We start from the raw sequence: 20,408 nt of genomic DNA, 5'->3' as shown, positions 1-20,408 counted from the left end.
ATTAACTGTTCCTCTTACAGCATTTAAACTTGTCTGCCTTATTTCTGCAATGTCCAGTTGAGATTTCTACCCATAGTAGATAGATTGGTTTGTTTTGAAACAGCTTTGAGTCTAATAAGCTAGACTCAGGACCAGATCTTTGAAAACAGGACATTTAGTTGATTTGGACAAAACTGAACTTGCCCACTACTCTAGTATACACACCTGCCTTCTTTTCCTCACTACCTGTGTATTTTGTTGCACTCAAGAAAATGAGCCTGGAAACATGCTGCAGGTGATGGAGGAGGGATGAAGGATGAAGAAGGCAGAGGAGGAGGGAAGCAAGCCCCTGAGGCCAGAGCTATGAACAAAATCACTGAACTTACATATGAGATCAGTGAAGGCAAGAGAGGCCGGGTATAAGGCATTTTGGATGTTGATTCATTTATTCTTTGGAGTAATAAGAACTGCTAATAATCAGTTTATCCTCTTCAACATAAACAAATTAAATAAAGGAGGCAATGCTCATTTTACAAGGGATGTGAGAACTTGCTAACTCCTGTCCCCCTGGTGACTTGTTTTTCCCTTGATGGTGAAGGTCATTACCACACTGTCTCCTCAAATCCTTCAGGCTCCTATTTACCTGCTCCTCTGTTTTCAGATCTCCAAACTCCTCCAAGAAAGCAGTCTCTGAAGGAAACTGTGACGGCTCCAGGAAGTTGAGCAGACTGAAGAGCTCCTCCACCGAGTTCTGCAAGGGCGTCCCTGTGAGCAGCACCTTGTGTTCCTGCATGGATTCACAGCACGGGATGAACAGGGTCTGAACCACCAAAACAGCAGGGTTTGGTGGGAAAATGATGCCAGGGCATTCTGGGCTTTATTGGTGGCAATTCTGTTTTGCCAGATGATGATACTTCATCATCAATATAGGAAAGAGGCAGAGGTTGGTTATAAAACATGTGACTCTACAGATTAAGTGTGACAACATCAATAAACAGATCAACCTTCCTTTCACATCCCTGAGCCCAGGAGCATTTCACGTTAGTTAAAGCACCCATTCATTCATCCATTCATTCATTTGATATTATGGAGCGCCTGCCCACAGACTGGGCACTGTGCCAAGGAGTAATGTTGAAGGCCATCAGCTTTGGTACCACATCATTCAGGGACCTGGAAACGAGCCAAAATATCTTACCTGTCCAGGTCACAAATTTCATAGTATTTAAAGATTTCCCTGGGTCCCTCTGGGAATCAGTGGCAAAGGCCAAATTGTTGACTCAGTTCATAACAAAAAAACTTTGCTTCCTGCACCATCAGAGCCATAGTGGGCAAAAGGAAAACCTAGGGTGAGCAGACTGTGCACAAGTAAGCTGCATGCAGATGGCTAAAGAATGCTTCCTCTACTGCGAACAGAAGGGGCCTGTGTTTATGCAAAGAGCTTGCCAACTCTCACCAGGGCCATGAGCTTCAGGCCCTCCAGAAGTTTGCAGTTCCTGTTCTTCAGTCTGTGGGCTTCATCAATGATCACACAGCTCCAGTGAATCTTCTTCAGCTCTGGGCAGTCTGCCAGGATCATCTCAAACGTTGTAATGACGACATGGAACTTGAAGACTCCTGACAGCGGGTTTCCCTGAGGGTGACAGAACCAAAGACAAACCTTGACGCCAGAGAGTCCAGCTACGGGGTTACCGGCTGGGTTAGAGGCGGCAGTACTATAAATGCTAGGACCGAGGTGAGAGCCAATAAGCACTTCCTCCTCAGTTGAGAAGAGAGAGAATACGAGAATGAACCAGCTATTTAGAGAAGAGAGAGACCCCATTACATCAGTGAAACAAAAGCAAGAGAGCACGTACCCTCACAAAAGTGAGACAGGAGCCGTATGGAAGGCCGAGAAAGGAAGCTTTTTATTTACTTACTTGTCATGATAAGGAAAGCAGATGGGTGCTGATTCACACATTCCCAGCCAGAAGCTGGTCTATGCATAGCTTGAATGCCCAAGGAAACCCTCTTTGCTACTTTTCAGGTAAAATGAATTTCACCTTGTGACTTGGGTTCTAGAACAGATTCGACATCATGATCCTGATTCACCCAGGACAAGTGCTACCAGGTAAAACACACGTTTGTCTTCCAGCCTGTCTTAGTGCTGCCATCGCTTTAAAAAGCAGAGCTTCATCACGTTACAGCACGTCTAAAATTTCTTCTCAGTGTCTCCTCCTGCTGTCTGTGAAACCTCTGGGGTGAGCACTGCCTTTCCTCTGAGTTCATTGAATTTTCACCTTATTTATAAAAACCAGTGTTCCGGACAAACATACAAGGATACTCAGCAAAGTGATTATACTTAACAAAAATGTCTTAAAAAATTCTGTTGTGCCTTTAACCATTTGTTTTCTCTTTATCCTTCCATGTCAAATCTGTTAACCTTCTCTCTCTCTCTCCAGACTCCCTGGCTGAGAATCCTTCCTTTGTACACGAATTCCCCCGCTCGCTTTCTTCACTGAGCACGTAACAGCTCAGATAAAACCTTCTGCATGTAAAAGCAACTTCGTAAGCCAACCAAGAAGCCAAGCTTTCCGTGTCCTAAAGAGCCTCTGGTATATGTCAGAGTGCAAAGCATGCCCTCCAATTCTATGTTTTATCACAAATTAAATTACCAGGAAGGAGTAAGAAGTCTACCGCAGTAAACATGTGACTCTACAGAGTAAGCCAACAGTAACCCAATGCAGGGCATTAAACTCTGGAAGACAAGGGACAGAAAGGCTGTTTTGAACCATGACGTCAGAAAGCTGTCCCCAGGTCTTTGTGACCGGTGGAGGGCTCACCTGTGCATCTCGGTACACCATCTCATACTGCTGGATCATCTGCCTGCTGATCTGGCTGCCGTGGTACACGATGGCGTTCATCTCTGTCCACGTCCGGAACTCCCGCTCCCAGTTAGTGATGGTGGAGAGCGGGGCGATGATGAGGAAAGGGCCATGGATCCCCCTGAGGAATATTTCTGAAAGGAATGTGATGGACTGGATGGTTTTCCCTAGGCCCATCTCATCAGCCAAAATGCAGTTTTTTCTGCAGAGTAAGAAACACAGATACTTCACCCTCAATATAGGAAAGAGGCAGAGGTTGGTTATAAATAAAAAGATACTTCAGAAGCGTACCTTGACCTGTAAGGTCAGCAGTGAAGGTTGTATCAGCATTTTCCAGAGATACAACGGAAGCAAGTTTCTATTATCATTGTTCACACCCTGCCTACTTCCAAAAAGGAACTATTGCAACTTGTGAGAAAATACATGAAATAGGTCCATTTAAATATAAACTTTAAAATACCAAAAATTAAAATAATACTGAAACAAGGAGAAAAAAGAAATGCCTCAAATCTAAGCCAGTTTCTCTACCTGACAAAATTCATGGAAGCCAAGGCAAAAACAGAAACATAAGTTGCGTGATTCTCATTGTCTATTACCTGCGTTATCAAAGGACAAACTTTTAACCCACATACTAAGTTCCGTATCAAGAGCTAAAAACGCTGGTCTCTTGTGGTGACCCAGAATCACGGACTGCACACAGCTGTGACCCCGGAAGAGTGTGACCCCGGAAGAGTGTGGCCCCTGTCCGGTCTTGCTCCTGACTGTACAGGTGGGCAACCCCAGACCTGGAGTGTCTGAGTGAGCCGTGCCCTGACTCACACTGTGAATAGGTGGCAGAGACAAGGCTAGAACACAGGTCTCCAGAGTCCCAGCTTGGTGTGTTGTTCCACTACATACTGTCTTTAAAAATCAACACCAGGGATACACTCTAGAATGTTAAGAAAATCTCAACCCATCTTTCTCAAATTTCATCTGTTTCATTTAGATTCTGATAGGAACTAAAGCACAGGGTTGAAAACTGAGTATTACAAGTCTAGGCCACCCATGGCTCACAAACAAGTAGCAGGGTCGGGGCTAGAATCCAGATCCATTCCCCTTTAGAGCCAACTTTTGCTAAAGACTGGGAGACAAAATACAGTTTTAAAGGATCTTTTGGGTTTTGTTTCATCTAGGTTGAGCCCAACCTTTTGGTCAGACTGGCAAAGAAAAAAAAGGACAAAGTCAGTGATGTCTAAAGATCATTCCTCTTGGTTGGAGAAACCAAACCAAACCAAATCTGACATAAAAAATAAAGTCCTGGTATGCCTGATGTGCAAAGATCACCACTAAACCAGTGGCTCCGATGCACTCCCTTGCCACTCTGCTATTGCTACTCTACGCGGGCTAAGCCCACAATCTCCTTCCAGGCACAAACATCTGGTAGAAACATCATCCCTGAAGATAGGACCGGTTCTGGTTCCGCACCTGTTATACCAGTTAAAAAGAAGCCAGTTCATCCCCTCCAGCTGGTACTCCCGGAGCTGGTTACTGTTCTTATACTCTCGAGACTTCTCAAGTTTCTGCCAGGAGTCTGAGGCCGGTCGCTCCTAGGGAAGGGGAGCAGAGAGCACAAGACACAGAGAATGATGCTTCAGGAGCAAAATGTGCAGAGGGACACAGGGCAATGATGGGGAAGGTGGTAAATCTCAAACGCTGTCCTACAGCTGGCTGCAAACTGCAGCTACTATCTTCTGACTAATGAGCCAGTCCTGTATTTTCTAGATTTCAGCAGATTAAACTAAGAACACCTCTATAAAATTTGCAAGCAATTAATGAAGAAGAGAAACAGACCCACCTAAAATCTTGATAAGTATTATATTGCTTTACTGAGACTCTTAGAAATCACTCCCACTTACATTTTAATTTCCCTACAAGCCAGTATTAGTCAGGTTTTTTAGTTTTCTATAGACAGAATTTTTTTTTTGCTATTTGTCCTTGTGGTATCAGCTCAGGAAAGTACAGTGGGTCAAATATTTTGTTGATTAGTTTCTAGAGTAAAGCCAAAAGCCTATATAGTCAAAACTGTAAATTCTTTAAACTCACCATGAACATAATAGCAATCTTATTACTTTATTTTCCCATATGAAACACCAATTTCTAAATGTAATTGATCTTTATTGACATGAAATGCCATTTTTATCATATAAGTTCTAATATATCCAGGGAGCTTTATCCAGAGTCTTCATTCTGTCCTACTGCACTGTCTCTTATTGCAATAAAACCACACTTTTGAATTACTACAGCTTTATATCTGATGGGGAATTGTTTTTCAAAAATGTCTTGGCGAGGGCTTCCCTGGTGGCGCAGTTGTTGAGAGTCTGCCTGCCGATGCAGGGGACATGGGTTCGTGCCCCGGTCCGGGAGGATCCCACATGCCGCGGAGCGGCTGGGCCCGTGAGCCAATGCTGCTGAGCCTGCACGTCCGGAGCCTGTGCTCCGCAACGGGAGAGGCCACAGCAGTGAGAGGCCCGCGTACCGCAAAAAAAAAAAAAAAAAAAAAAAAAAAAGAAAAATGTCTTGGCTATTCTGTCTTATTTGGTATTCTGTATAACTGTAGAATCAATTTCAAGTTCCCTTAAAATTCTATTGGAATTTTGATTAATCTGGGGGAAATTTTTATTTTTAGGTATTAAGTCTTCCCACCTAAAATTTTTGTTTATTTATATTATTTGGACATAGACTTGATTATTTTGCTTCTAGACAAATTGAGCCCCTAAGCTGACACTTCAAGGTCTTAAAAATAAAAATTTTTAGCTATGCCTATAGTTACATAAATGAGAATTTTGAGATTGTAGCTTTTCTAATAGCAATTGTAGTCTTTGGTAGTTCTACTTTGGTACTTCTACAATAAGGTTTACTCCTGAAATATGCTATTAACTAAAACAAAGCCTTTCACTTGTGATATTTAATAAAATATCCCCAATCATTTCATATCACTGATATTTGGAGATAAGTGTAATCTGTCCAATCTGTTCAGACCACTGAAAGTGTGGTCTCTCAGAAACTTACATACCACAACTTACCTACAAAATTACTATAGCTGTAGTTAGGCTAAGCCTCTTGAAATAGAACTCTGTTGAATATTACTATCAGCACATAGGCACAGGTGTTTTCAGAAATAAAGGGGAAAATAATTTATTATGTCAAAAAATAAATTTTAAAGAGAAAGCTCTTAAGCAAAGATATTCCTATAGAAACTCTCTTGCTTTGTTCCCTTAAAGAAATTAACATCCTTCTCAACCTATAGGAATCATTCAGCCTGGATCCCCGAAGTCCATGTAACTCATTTTAATGGCACTCTACTCTACTAGATACTATGGGGAGACTTCCTGGAATGTTCCTCATCTCTAGCGACTGAAGTGGCTCACTCCTAGCATTGCAGATTTCTACTTTGCTGCTTTGGTAGCGCTCCTGATGTAGAGGCATCACGCTCTAACCCAGTCACTCCTCTGGGTTTTCCCTCTTTCTCCATGCTAAAGGTTTTAGTTTTACATCACCGTTAACATGACCAGAAATTTCAGCCATCTAAGGATAAGGCTTGAAATCAGCTAGAGATTCCCGATGCCTAGTCTGGTTGGCTCCTAAGTGGTACAGACTACAGCAAGTAACTTACCCCAAGGCTCCACAACCTTTAGTGGCTACTATTAAGTTCAAAAGAGAACTGATTCTTGGAGTCTCCAAGGTGGGTCTTGACTATTAAATGACTGCTACTCTCTTTGCACAACCGTTACTGACACTCATTTCTTGCTCTCCCAAAATTCCATATCTGACCTACATGTGACCAATTTTTTACCCAAAAGCTTTTAGTGATGGAATGTCCTATTCATCAAGACTGGTAGGGTTATCTCTAAACTTCAAAGCCCAGGATAAGATCCTCTTTAAAAAAAATTATTCAGTTAAAGTATCATTTGGAGCCAGCCCTTCTCTTAAAACATAAAAAGACAACTTTAATTATATTTTGAGCTACCATTCCAATTTAGGATGAGAAAAATGTCAAAACATACCTTTTAAATGAGAGAACAAATAAATTAGAAACCAAAAGAGACAGGTGTGAAATGATCTCATAGCTCATTGAGAGATGAGGAGGACAGGAGCATCATAACAGCAAAGAAGGAAAGGAAAAGGGAAACTGACTGAAAACACCTGCATTCATATTCTCGCCAAGTGCATGTAGTCAGTCTGAAGAAATAAGTGGGATTCAGGCTGAGAGAGTAAGACTCTTGATTACTTCTAGATGATAACTTAGAATTAGCTTCAGAATGAAATTCTCTCTACTCTCTGCTCCCCCACTGGTTTGCTTCTGCTTTGGGCCACATGCCCCAGTTAGCCTGGTGCCATATTTGTCCTGCACACACATGCGTCCTCCGTCAGCCTGTGAGCTCCTGGGGCAGGGCCTGGACCTACTTTCTTACTCTGTCCCAACCAAGAATCAACCTACAGCAGGTGCTTAGTAAATGACTAACAAATTGAATTTTAAATGGACAACTGTTATAGGAGAGGGTTGAGAGAAAAATTCATTAATCAATTATGTAGACAAACACTGTAAAATACACAGGTTTCTAATCACAGTTCCGCATCTCAAGAAACCTCTATACCCTTCAGAATCAAGAAACAAAAGCAAAACTGCTTTTGGATGGACTCTGACGGGGATCTAAGTTCAGTGTCAAAGTCTTGCCTTTGAAGGCCCAACTTTCCCTGTGATATATATAAAAACAACAATAAGGAACTGGATAAGAGTTTTTCATATAAAAATAGTGATTTAAAAAAATAGAAAATGATCATTCCAGTCTATAGTTATATTTTTTCACAGCTCTGATTCTTTTCCCAACTTAGTCACATCTTAACTGGGCTCTATCCCAATTCTGCCTCCTTTGACATTTTTGCAGCTTGGTGGTAATAATCCAGAATCAGAAAAACAAACCAATTCAGCAAAAACGTACTGAAAACCTATGTTTTATCTGCAAAGTCCCAGCGATCTATAGAGGAAGGACAGTTCTTCCCTGTAAGAATATTCCACTTGAGTAAAGGCAAAGGATAAAACTGAAGAAGAGAGATCACCAATGGAGCAAGGGATAAGAAAGATACTAACAACTTACTGAGCTTCTTTCCCAAGCCAGGCATTTCTTACCTTCTATCTTACTGACTCCATCTGACAGCCATACACCAAGAAATCAAAGCTCATAGCCAAGCTTCTGAAATGTCACATACATCAAAGTAGAGCCCAGACATAAAGCTGACCTGAGTGCTAGTAAAGTGTGATGTGGGGAGAAACACACCCTGAACCGCGGTTTCAATGGGAGTGACCAGTGATAAGACACCACAGGAACCACTAAGGAGCACAGCCAAGGGGACACCCAGGATTGCCAAGTTCCTAAAATCACATGTTACAAGAGGCGCCAAACAGTGACATGGGTACATTACCACATGCTTAACTTCAGGGAGAACTTGCAGAGATTCGAATTCTTTAACTTTCGCAGGATCCACATCCTCCTCCAGCTCCCATGTACTTTCTTCGTAAGGCAGTGAGCACCACTTCACCAGGTAATGCGTCACTTCCTAGTGGGAAATGGGAGAGACACTTACATTCTTTCTACTACATTACAGGAAATCAGTCCTACACTGACAGACCTATGAAAACCTCCCTACAATACAGCACGTGAATGCCATGAAAACAAGGACCACATGTTAACGAAACGTGCACAATATCTTCGGCAAGCAGCGAAGACACTTTGGAAGAGTCGAAACAGCACAATACCCACCTCTCCGGTTTCTGCATCCTTGGTGTGGGCCACCTCCAAGATGCGATCAACCTCCACGTAGTCTGGGTTGAACAAGTCTTCGTCAGGCTAAGGCAAACAAAAAAGAAGAGCTAAGAAGTGTCCCCCACCCCTCCAACCCAGCATCCAGTGTTTTAAGTGACCCCTCCTCTGCGCCCTATTGGGCGGGAAACACAGAATGAAAAGGTTCGCTTGAAAATAAAAGTCACCTCACCGACATTTCTGCACTGTCCCCAAATCCTCCTTCGGGACTGAATTTAAAGAAACGACCACACCTTACAGGTTGCCCCACCAGGGTGAGACTTTCCTGTTGGTCATTACAGTACTGAGCAAGAATCAGCACGAGGAGGATTTCCAGAGATATCCCTCGGAAACCCAGAATGACAGTTTGTTTTTCTTCTTAATACCAATAACAGTTAATATTGGAAGGAGGCATGGAAGGGGCTTCAGGGGTACCAATAATGTTTTATTTCCCGATCTAGGTGCTGGTTACACAGAAGTGTTTATTTTGCAAAAATTCACTGGAGCTGTACCCTTAGGACTGCTTACTGGCGCACTACGCTTCAAAATAAAAAAAAAAGTGTACTTACAAAATAATAAGATTTAGAAATATTTAATGTGTGTCCAGTGCTTTCATTTTAGCCTATAAGCTACTTTATGGAGTAGCAGGTGTCGTAATTATCTTTACAGATGAGAAAACTGACTCAGAGAGGTTAAATAAGTACCGTGACCAAGGTTGCAAAGCCACATGAATCAGAACATTTACCCGGGTCTTTCTTGCCCAGAAGCCCTCCTCCTGAAGTGCAGGAATGTTCTTATTACCCCTTAAGCTAGAAGGCACTTTAGGAGCTCTCTAGTTTCATCTTCCAATCAACGCAGGAACACCTGTTTTTACAGCATCCCTGGCAAATCCAGCCTCGGATTCAATTATCCCCGTGTTCAGGAATTTATTGCCCTCTGAGGCGTGACCCACTGCCAAGACAGCTTTACCTCTGCCTGTCCAGTAGTAGCATCATGATCTTTATCATTATTACTATTAAATTACAGCCTAATTTTCCTCCTGTAACTGACTCATTGGTGTGAACTGCTTCCTCTAGAGCAGCAGTAACAAAGCTGATTCGTCCCTATCGGAACACCTCCCTAACCCCAGGTGTTCAATGTTCTTCAGATGCCACGTTTTAGATCCCTTGGTGATGCAGAGAGCTAACCTCTGTGGAAGAGTGACTATGGGTCGGGCACCACGCTTAGCACTTCTATCAACACTGTGTCATTTAATCCTCCCAGGTAGTCTGTGAGGGTGATAGTATTAGGGGTTCTGATTTACATAAATGGAGGATACTGAGTCTGAAGGAGCTACTGCAATTGGCCCAAGGCAAACTGCTATCTGGTCATTTTCCCCACTCCAAAGTTGTAAAGATCTTTAAAATACCAATGTGTGACATTACATTTACTTATGGCCATTTTCATTATTTCATTCATCCTCGCCTGTCCAGGTAAACCTGAACTTTGATTCTGTCATTTATTCTCCCAGCACTGGGCTTGGTGTTGAGGAGTCAGGGTTTCATAGGCCTCCAGCCCCGTGGGGCGTGGCAACTCACAGCCTTTCCAACCCCACTCTCCTTCACAAGCGCCCCCGGCTACCTCATAAAGCGGCTGGAAATAATGGGTATGAAGAAGCTCTATTCAAAACTAGGTTATTATTTATTCATAAGAATATCATTTATGCAAGTTATTAACAAAAATGTTGACGAGGTCAAGACTGAAGACAGCGTTACAGCAACTACTCCCCATTCTCACCCCTCGTTCCTTTCATGACGGCCTCCAATCTTCTCAAAAGCCTTTCCTTCCCCAAGAGTATGAATTCCCATTATAGTATTTCTACACATCCTAACACAATTTTCTATTCCCAACCAAGGGGGAAAAATCACTCCCTTGGGAATAAATCAGAAACCAGATTCATGGGGCTTTGTAGGCTACATTAAATAGTTTGGACTTTATTCCACGACAACAGGAAGTGCTGAAGGGTCTGAAGCAGGAGTGGCACAGAAAACCCTCCTCCCTTACCTGGGCACAAACAAGTGGTGACTGACCACTGACCCTGCGCCTAGTACCACAGACAGGAAGTACCACGAGGAAGACGTGGCCCTGTCTGTCTCACAGGGCTCAAAATGGAAGACACAGACACGTAAACAAGTCACTACACTGCAAATGCTCACTAAAATAGAGGCGTGAATAAGAAGTTCCAAGAACCGAGGGAGAGTATCCAACAGGGCTTCAGGATGGTTTTTCCAATTCTAGTCCTTCCTTTCCAATTCTCTACAGAGGAACGATGCCATAAAAGACTGTTCTCAAGGCTTTACAACAATCCTGGAGAGGCCTGGGGCCAAACGTTAAGACTAAAGAAAAAGGACTCCATATTGGGACAAAAAGAACACATATTGACATTATCCTAAAATAGTTTTTTGTCATTTGAGGAAAAGGAGTACAACATGAACAATGAATTGGTAAGAATGTGCAGCAATCTGCTAAAATTTGATGGCATCTCAGTGCACTCTTAAGGTCTAGTATTTGTGACTACGTTTAAAAAATAATTTTTATTGCTTTTTTCTCCATAAGTTATCTGTATAAAATTGAAAAATTACATGTTAAAGAAAATAGAAATCACCACAATCCCATCAAATGGAGAAAATTACGTCATCATTTTCACATACACTCAGACATTTTCTATGCATTATTATGGTGATTCTTCTCTCTTGTACCCCCCAAAATGGAACTGTCTCATATAAGAGCTTGACATTTTCAACTAACAATAGTTAACATCACTAAGCCTCTTCCTATGACGTTAATAATTGTCCTCCAATATCATTTTTACTAGCTGCATAGTATTGCATTCTGTGGGATGTATCATAATTTAACAAGTGTCTATTATCTAACATTTGGTTTGTTTTCAATTTTTCACCAATACAAACAACTGTTTATCACAGCTAAGTCTTTGCACAAAGACTTGATAGCTTCCTTAAAATCAATGGTGGAAACAGAACTGCTGAGACAAAGGATGGGCAAATATTGAGACATGTGATGTCTGCTGTCATCCTGCTCTCCTGACAGGTCATCCTAAGTTATGCTCCCAACCTGTGACGACGACAGTGTCTCTTCCCTACACCTTCACCAGCAGTGGGAAACCCTTATGTTTAAAACCTTCAAATATTTGATACGTGGAAACTAGAAGATTCCCATTTTAATTTGCATTTCTTTGACTGCTAGTGAAATTGACTACACTTTTGTATGGCTGATAAGTAATTTTCCCCTCTTTTCTGAATTCCCCATTAATTTGTCCATTTTTTTCTATTTGGGATTTTGTATTTTTCTTTTTGAACTAGAAGAGCATTTCTTATCATTAAAGCTATTTGTCATGTGTATAGGTATGTGTATCATGCATGTGTGTATACAAATGTAAATAAGGTTTCCATACTGGAATAAGAAGAATGTATGCCTTGTATGTATGTGTGCACGTACGTAATTAGGGAATACGTCTATGTACATTATGTACTTACTTAAAGATGTATTTGTGGTATTTTCTAACTTACAGGCACTACAGATGTTTTGATATCCAAATCCATCAATCCTTCCTCTTGCTGTAGGTACCATACTTAGAAATACCCAAGTTTATACATTTATTTACTTATTTTCTAACATTTTAGCTTTGTTTTTATTTTTTACACCCAAACTTTAAGTCTTCTTGGAATTGCCCTTTTGGGGAGGGGGGAGGAGGAAATGAAAGAACTGTGTGCACATTCCTTCTGTGTGTACATTCTGCCCTAGAACGTGACCTAGTTGTACGTTCTTATGAGTTATCAGTTTATAAGGTTTGATCCTTATTCCTTGGTGGATAATTTGTTTTCTTTGGCTTAAAGCTGGACAAATCTTGTCACAAATCAGCAGACACCTGAGCAATAGATCTATACAGGACTTCAACTTTAAGAAACTTAAACCTAGTATTTAATACCGCAAGAAAAGCAGTGATCAAATTAGTAAATATTGCTTCACCTCAGTAAAAATGTGCTTCATCTGGGCTTGTTTATTCCTAAATCTCTTGATCTTCTGTGCGATGCGAGGATCCTTTTCGAGTTCTTCCATTGTGGCCCATTTACAGTGCAAGTAGGAACTATCCAAAGACACACAAATTGTGAGACAAGCACAGAACCAGCAAACCATCAAGCTTTAAAGTGTTTCAATAACCAGGTGACCGTCTAACACAGCAGCAGTGGAGTGACTTGCTGTGGAACTGCTGGGCTTAGAAGGGCCTTGCCCTTCGGGACAAAAACAGAATACAAAACAATGCAGCATTTCCAAGCAACTGGTCACTCTGTGGTTTCTAGAGAAACTGGCTCAGAGCAGAGGGAGGGCAGGTATAGGCAGGCCATCGTTAAGGCACACTAGTGAAAGTGGGCACACAGCAGAGAAAGAAAGAAAAACCCAAGTGGGGAGAAAAGTATAGGCTATAGGACCGTGGTTCTCCACTCTGGGTGCAAATGGAAACTGCAGAGGGAGTTTTTAAAACATGCCAATCCTTGAGAACTACTCCCAGAGTATAAGCCTTGAGTGCAGTATAAGGTCTTGAGTGCAGCAAGGACTTCAGTAGTTTTAAAGAACTCTCCAGGTGGTTCTACACGCAGCCAAAGTAAAGCACTGCCACCTAAGGTGAACTTGAGCCAGTCAAGGTCTGTGGGTCGTGCCTTAGGGGCCATTCTTGGAAAATATAAAAGATAATGGTGTGATGAAAGAAGAAAGTTCTATTCATTTAAAATACACATACAAATAATACATTAAATAGACGTACAAATTCCTATACTTGACGTAGAACAGCTCCAAGTCGAATGGGGGTTCTCCCGGGTGAACCTGTAACCAAAAGCAAGCAGTTATCAGCCCAGTTCCCCATGGATCACCCTTACGTGTCAAACGAAAAAGGTAAATCAATACTTCTGCCTGCTTTTAGAACATATTTCTCGAGGACATTTTCATTTTCCCAGCTCTTTTTCTGACAGGTCTGGAGCAGGCTTTCTAAAGGCTGAACACACAGTAAGCTATAAGGTTAGAAAAAAAAATGATCCTCCTGGTGTCATTCTTAGGTCCAGGCTGGGAGAGCATTCAGCTGATAAAGCCAAACTGGCCCAGGGCTCTGAGAGCTGGTGCAGAAGTGAGGACATGCATTTCTGGCGTCCTCCCAACCGCCCCCCACAAACTCCAGTGATGTTCACTCTCAAGGTAAGGAAGTTTACTTTCATAAATACTTGAGGTAAAGATGAAACTATGCCTTCACTGGCACCGGCATACTCTTTCACGCCAGAAATGTTCTCTAGAGGTTCTCTGCACAGCCCTGAGATGTTGAAAGGAAAAGATGTTTTCACTGGGAGTCTTTTCCCATCTCTTCTTCTTGGCCCTCTGATGACTTTCAGTGGGCTAGGGCAACTAAAGGATCAATACCTTTTGCTAGGATCATAAGGAAAAAAAACATCGGTCTGGGCCATACTCAAATATTTCAGAATTTTATGTCTTAAAATCTTTCATGGAGGTGAAAATAAGTGTCAACTAGCCAAACAGTGTTCTTGCCTAGCTCTCAGTCCAGCCAAGAATGACCACTCCAGAAACATCTCTCCACAGAGGGCGTAAACTGCGCTAGTGATATACAAGCCAGAAACATCAGCCACGAACCTCCTGGACAGTCTTAGATGCCAGGATCTTCTCAATGATGTTTGCGTCATCTTCTGGAGGCTCCTGGAGATGGAGGTTAAAGAGAGAGACAATTACGGCACCACAGGAGCCATGAAATAATTCTAGAAGAAATACTGTAATAGGCACTACTTTGTCCAAAAGTTCACCTTTGAGTACTGAGGTCTCCCTCCTATCAGCCCACAGAGTGATCAAAAGATCACACACATTCTAACCTCTGGGCATAACACCCTATCACCTTCCCCTCCCAAGTGAGCAGGGAAGTTATTCTGCTTCTTGATTTGCTTCAGATCTGCCTTTAGCATCTTTAAAATTGACCCTAAGACTTCCCTTCTCTGCCAAAACTGCTTACATGTTGCTGCATCAATTTTCAGAAAGGCCTAACATAGAAGAGCCTGGGGGCTTTAGAATCAGAGGGTCCCAATTCTGACACAATCCAGCTATTGACTTTGGGCTAGTCAATTAACACCTCTTAGTTCCAAGTCTATTAAAATAGGAGTTAAAAACACATATCTCACTGGGTTACTGGGAGGATAAAACGGCATGTGAAAACATTTTTTGGACAGTAAGCGCTATGCAAATGCAAAGTATAATTATTCTTTACTAAATTGTACCATCTTTCTCCTCTGTACCTGGAAATGGCTTTCTGTTTCACTGATCATCCACTGACTACAAATCCCAACTGGAAACAAATTAACTCCTTCCTTTCTGCCCTGGATACACATCAACATTTCCTAATCTCCATGAAATCTCTTTCTACAGAGTATTTGACTTAAAAAAAAAAATCTGCATTTAAAAAACGACGAACTTAAAAAAGGATGCACTGGATATACAAATATTTCTTTAAAATTTTATTTTGTTTTAACTTTATATAAAGGGTGTCATGGTGGATATAATCTTCTTTAACTTAATATGATATTGCCAATATTCATCCATATTGTTCATGTTGCTTTAGCCATTCAATTTTAATGCTGTATAATATTCTATTGTATTAATAAACCAGAGTCTATTTGCCTTCTTCCTTTGATGGACATTAAAAAAAAAAAAAAAAAAGGATGCATTGGGTCACAACTCTCCTGTTAAATGTTCTTCCTCGGACTTTATTTGAGCAGTTTTATTTCCATCGTTTCATATGCACTATATAACCTTTCCAGACCCACTATTTATCACAATATGAGATTTAGAACAGTATATGAAAAGAACACTCATCACAACAACCCTAACTCTCAAAATAACTATTTGGGTTCCTTATCAGAACTTTCCAAAAGGATGGTTTATGCTGCATCTCACTGCCCATTCTAGGGCTCAACTGTCCCAAAGTCATACCATTACAGAAAACATATTTTCTAAGAACTTAAATGAAGCTTTTCCCAGAAAGGTGATGGTAAAAAAAGATGAGTAGGGCGGATGGCAGAAAAGAAGTATGGGAATCAGCAGGAACTGACAGATGCTCCCAAAGGCTACAAATATTTATTACGTCCCCCTGGACACATGGCACTGTGAAGTTAATCCAAAATGACAAGTCTTTTCCACTGCTCAACCAGAAGACAAGTGAACTGGGCCTACCATACAATAGAAGGATGGGGCGGGATACAGATTAAGCTTTTGTTTTCCTGTCAGTATGTTTCTTCTGCTTGATTCTTCTGCACAAGTAAGAAAAGGAGAAGGAGGCAGCTTACTGTGGATTGCCTGTCTTCTCCCACTACAATATAAGCCTTGTGAGGGCAGGGATCTTTATTTATTTTACTCACTAATGTAGCTAGATACCTTGAAAAAGCCAGGCAACAGTGGGTGATCAGTGAATATTGGTTGAATGCTAAACAACAGGGAAGAGGAAAAGAGACACAGATGGAAATACACAAGGAAAGATAAAGCATTATTCTTAATCTATATCATGTGATTAAAAAGTCTCCCCCTTCTCCATATACCTGGACTTATCTTCTACTGTACAGATGGGTAACTGCAAAGGGCCCAAGCTAGATGTACTTTCCTGAGCAGTAAAATCAATACCCCAACCTTGCAGCCAAACAGAGCTCTGACTATGACAGGTGGACAGCGAACAAAGGAACAGGGGCTGGGTTACAAAAAACTAGATTAATGAACCAACTTCCTTCCTAACTTCCTACTTCATTTCCTTCCTAAATTTCTCCCACATTATTTATTGAGTGCCTTTTGTGTTTATGCACTGGTCTTATAGAAATAAATGAGCTACAGTCTTCATCATCAAGGAACTGCCAGACATGCTTACGTAATGCTTTAAGTGAGGCATGGCATACATACAGCATGCAGAGATCTCAAGGGTACAGTTGTTGAAGTTTAAGTCCTGCCAAGATCAAGTTATATAACATTTCCAACATCCTGGAAGACCCTCATGCCCCCACTGGAAGTAACCACTATTCAGACTTCTACCACCATTGATTAGTTCTGCCTATTATTAAGTTTCATGTAAATGGAATCATATAGTGTTTCGTTCATTCTCCTGTATTACTGTGTAGTATTTTATTGTATAAATACACCACCATTTATTTATCCATTCTATTGCTGAGGAATATTTGGGTTGCTTTCAATGTTCACATAAATGCACTCAGTTACCTTGGATATAACATAGGAGTGAAATTGCTAGGCTATGAGGTTGGTTATATGTTTATTATTTTTTTTTTAATAAATTTATTTATTTATTTTTGGTTGCGCTGGGTCTTCCTTGCTGCGCATGGGCTTTCTCTAGTTGCGGTGAGCGGGGACTACTCTTCGTTGCGGCATGTGGGCTTCTCGTTGAGGTGGCTTCTCTTGCTGCGGAGCGTGGGCTCTAGGCATGCGGGCTCAGTAGTTGTGGCTCTCAGGCTCTACAACGCAGGCTCAGTAGTTGTGGTGCACGGACTTAGTTGCTCCGAGGCATGTGGGATCTTCCCGGACCAGGGCTCAAACCCGTGTCCCCTGCATTGTCAGGTGGATTCTTAACCACTGCACCACCAGGGAAGCCCATGTTTAGTTTTAATGGATATTGTCAGAACTTTTCCCAAAGTGGCTGTAACAATTTTTACATCCAACAGCAGTGTATGGGAGTTGCAACTGACTCGATAACTGTCAGTCTTGAAAATTTTAGCCATTCCCAGTGGATGTGCATTATCATCTCTTTGATTCACATTTCCCTGATAACTAAGGATGCTGAGCACCTTTTCATATGCTTATTGGCCATGTGGATATACTCACTGTGAAGCTCCTGTTCAAGTCATTTGCCTATTTTAAAAATACTCCTTTTTTCTGATTGGCAAGAGTTCTTTATATTCGAGAGTTTAATATATATCTTTACTTCTCAATAAGAGTCCTCTGTCACAATCCATACAAACATTTTCTACCAATCTATGGTTTGCATTTTCAACCTGTAAATGTATCTTCTGATGAACAGAAGGTCTATGTAATCCACCTTATCAATCTTTTCTCTTATGTATTTTTGTGTTCTGTTTAAGGAATCTTTGCTGCCACCAATGTCATTCATTAAGCCATATATGTGGTTGTAAATCTTCTTGTAGCCACATTAAAAAACAGATGAACTTGATTTTAACAATATTTTATTTAAACTAATATACCCCAAATATTATCATTTCAATGTGATCAATGTAAAATTATTAATGGAATAGTTTACATTATTTTTCTCACACTAACTCTTTAAAAATCTACTGTGTATTTCATACTTACAGCACATCTCAATTCAGACTAGGTATATTTCAAGTGCTTAATAGCCACACACAGCTAAATACAAGCCATGCTGGGCAGTACATACCACTCTATTTTGTTCCATTGTTCTATTTGTTCTTATGGCAACACTACCCTGTCTTCATTGTGGCTTGATTACAAAGTCTGGATTATGGTAAGTATTCCAATTTAGTTCTTCCTTTTCAAGACTGCCTTGGCTAATCTAGGTCTTTTGTACTTCCATCATCAATTTCTATCAGAAAAACACCCTGCTTAGATTTTGACTGGGACTGAACTATAGACATCTTCACAATATTGAATACATGTATGTCATATATTGCTCTATTTATTTAGGTCTTCTTTAATTTCTTTCAGCAATGTTTTTCATATAGAAGGCTTGTATCCTCTGAGAGTTATTACAGGGTATCTAATACCTTGATACTATTATAAACGGTATTTTACAATTTTCCTTTCCTGATTTGATGTTGCTAGTTTATAGAAATAGTTTTGTTCTGTTTTTTTTTACTATATTGTAAATGGTACCAATACATTTGCTCGACACAGGGTTACCACAAACCTTCAATTTGTTAAAAAAAAAAGTGCAATATCTGTGAAGTGCAATAAAGCAAACAGCAATAAAATGAGGCATGCCTGTATTTTTTCTTTCATTAATTAATTAATTAATTTTGGGCTGCGTTGGGTCTTCGTTGCTGCACGCGGGCTTTCTCTCTAGTTGCAGTAAGCGGGGGCTACTCTTCATTGCGGTGCACGGGCTTCTCACTGAGGTGGCTTCTCTTTGTTGTGGAGCTCAGGCTCTAGGTGAATGGGCTTCAGTAGTTGTGGCGCACAGGCTTAGTTGCCCCGTGGCATGTGGGATCTTCCCAGACCAGGGCTCAAACCTGTGACCCCTACATTGGCAGGCGGATTCTTAACCACTGTGCCACCAGGGAAGTCCTATATTTTTTCTTTTTCCTTAGTTCAGTAGCCAGGACCTCCAGTGTATTTCTGAATATAAATGAGAATAATGGAATCTTTTTCTTACTCCCAAATTCAGAGGGAAAGTATTCAATACTGCACCATTTAATATAATATTGGCTGTCAGTTTTTATCTACTGACTTGTAAGATGTTCTTTCAGTATTTGGTTTTCTACAGTTTAAGATATGCTTAGTATGGTTTTCTTTTTTACATTTTTCCTGCTTGGGGTTACCTGACATTGAATGTACTGGTGGATATCTTCATCAGTTTATAGGAATTTCTCGCCATTCATTTTATCTTCAAACACTCCTCTGATTCACTCTCTCCTCCATGTCTAGGACTCTAATCAGATATGTACGTGTTAGTCCTTTTCACTGCACCCCAATTGTCTCTATCCGTTTATGCTTTGCTCTGTTCTTTCCATTCTTTTTTCTGTGTGTCAGTTTAGAAACTTTCTGTTGATCTGTCTTCAAAGTCACCAATCTTATCTTCTACTGTATCTAATCTGCTTTTAAACTCATCCACTGTGTTCTGAATTTTATAAATTGAAAATTTCAGTTTTACAGTATTGATCTGATTCTCTTTATAGATTCAATTCTCAGTTGGAATTCTTTACTTTAGAACTTATTTTGTCCATCTTTTCCTCTATTTTCTTTAACACATTAATCATGGTTATTTAAAAGTTCTTTTCTGCTAACTCTGTTATCTGGATCGTCTGGGGTCTGCTTCTATTAACGTATTTATTTTCTTGATTTTCAGTCAATTTCCCAGCCTCTTCGAATGTCTAATAATTTTTTACTGTATGATGAGTACTGTGAATAAAAGAATCATAGCAGCTCCAAACAATATCTTCTACTACAAGTGTTTCCTATTTTCTCTTAGACAAACAGGGAGAAGGAGTGGGTCCCGTTGGTCCAATCAGGGACTGTTGGTCAGGACTGGGTTACTGTTAAGATTCAGTCCATCTCTTGTTTTACCTGTTCCTTGAGTATGAATGTCCAAGGTCATTGACTGTAAGTCCAGCAGGTCTTTTTACTCCTGAGCCCTGAAGTCTCCAATCCCAAGCAGGTTAAAAATCTCTCTTAAGGGAGAGTCAGGTTTTTTTTTTGCAGTAGACCCATCCTTTTAGTGAGATTTTATCTCCTAAAAGTAACGTGAGACTGTGAGATTTCAATCTGCCTTCTGGCTGAGCCACCAACTTCTTGGGCTACCCCAGAATTCATCAAACGTCTCCAGGGGAAAGCTCCCTGTTTTGGGAATTCCTTTAGCTTCCAATCATTTCACCAGCCCTGCATAATCAATCACCAGCAGGGTCAGATGGTTTCTCTTCAACCCAGAATAGTCTCTGTTTGG

At 40.8% G+C, this 20,408-nt stretch overlaps 1 protein-coding gene across 3 annotated transcripts in view; it reads right to left on the bottom strand.

Annotated features, from left to right (window-relative positions):
- Positions 1-20,408, bottom strand: part of CHD6 (chromodomain helicase DNA binding protein 6) — a 219,925-nt gene that overhangs the window by 86,123 nt on the left and 113,394 nt on the right. For all 3 annotated transcript variants that reach the window (XM_082645551.1, XM_082645553.1, XM_082645552.1), the window contains 9 exons: positions 14,369-14,431; positions 13,497-13,555; positions 12,704-12,821; positions 8,639-8,725; positions 8,301-8,435; positions 4,305-4,426; positions 2,799-3,042; positions 1,433-1,609; positions 623-766 (listed from right to left, as the gene is read on the bottom strand). In XM_082645551.1, coding sequence (XP_082501677.1) covers positions 623-766; positions 1,433-1,609; positions 2,799-3,042; positions 4,305-4,426; positions 8,301-8,435; positions 8,639-8,725; positions 12,704-12,821; positions 13,497-13,555; positions 14,369-14,431 — 1,149 coding nt within the window. The remainder of the gene's footprint in view (positions 1-622; positions 767-1,432; positions 1,610-2,798; positions 3,043-4,304; positions 4,427-8,300; positions 8,436-8,638; positions 8,726-12,703; positions 12,822-13,496; positions 13,556-14,368; positions 14,432-20,408) is intronic.

This window comes from Mesoplodon mirus, assembly GCF_964341445.2.
Source record: "Mesoplodon mirus genome assembly, chromosome: 15".
Classification (NCBI taxonomy): Eukaryota; Metazoa; Chordata; class Mammalia; order Artiodactyla; family Ziphiidae; genus Mesoplodon; species Mesoplodon mirus.
This window is presented reverse-complemented; position numbering and strand designations above follow the sequence as displayed.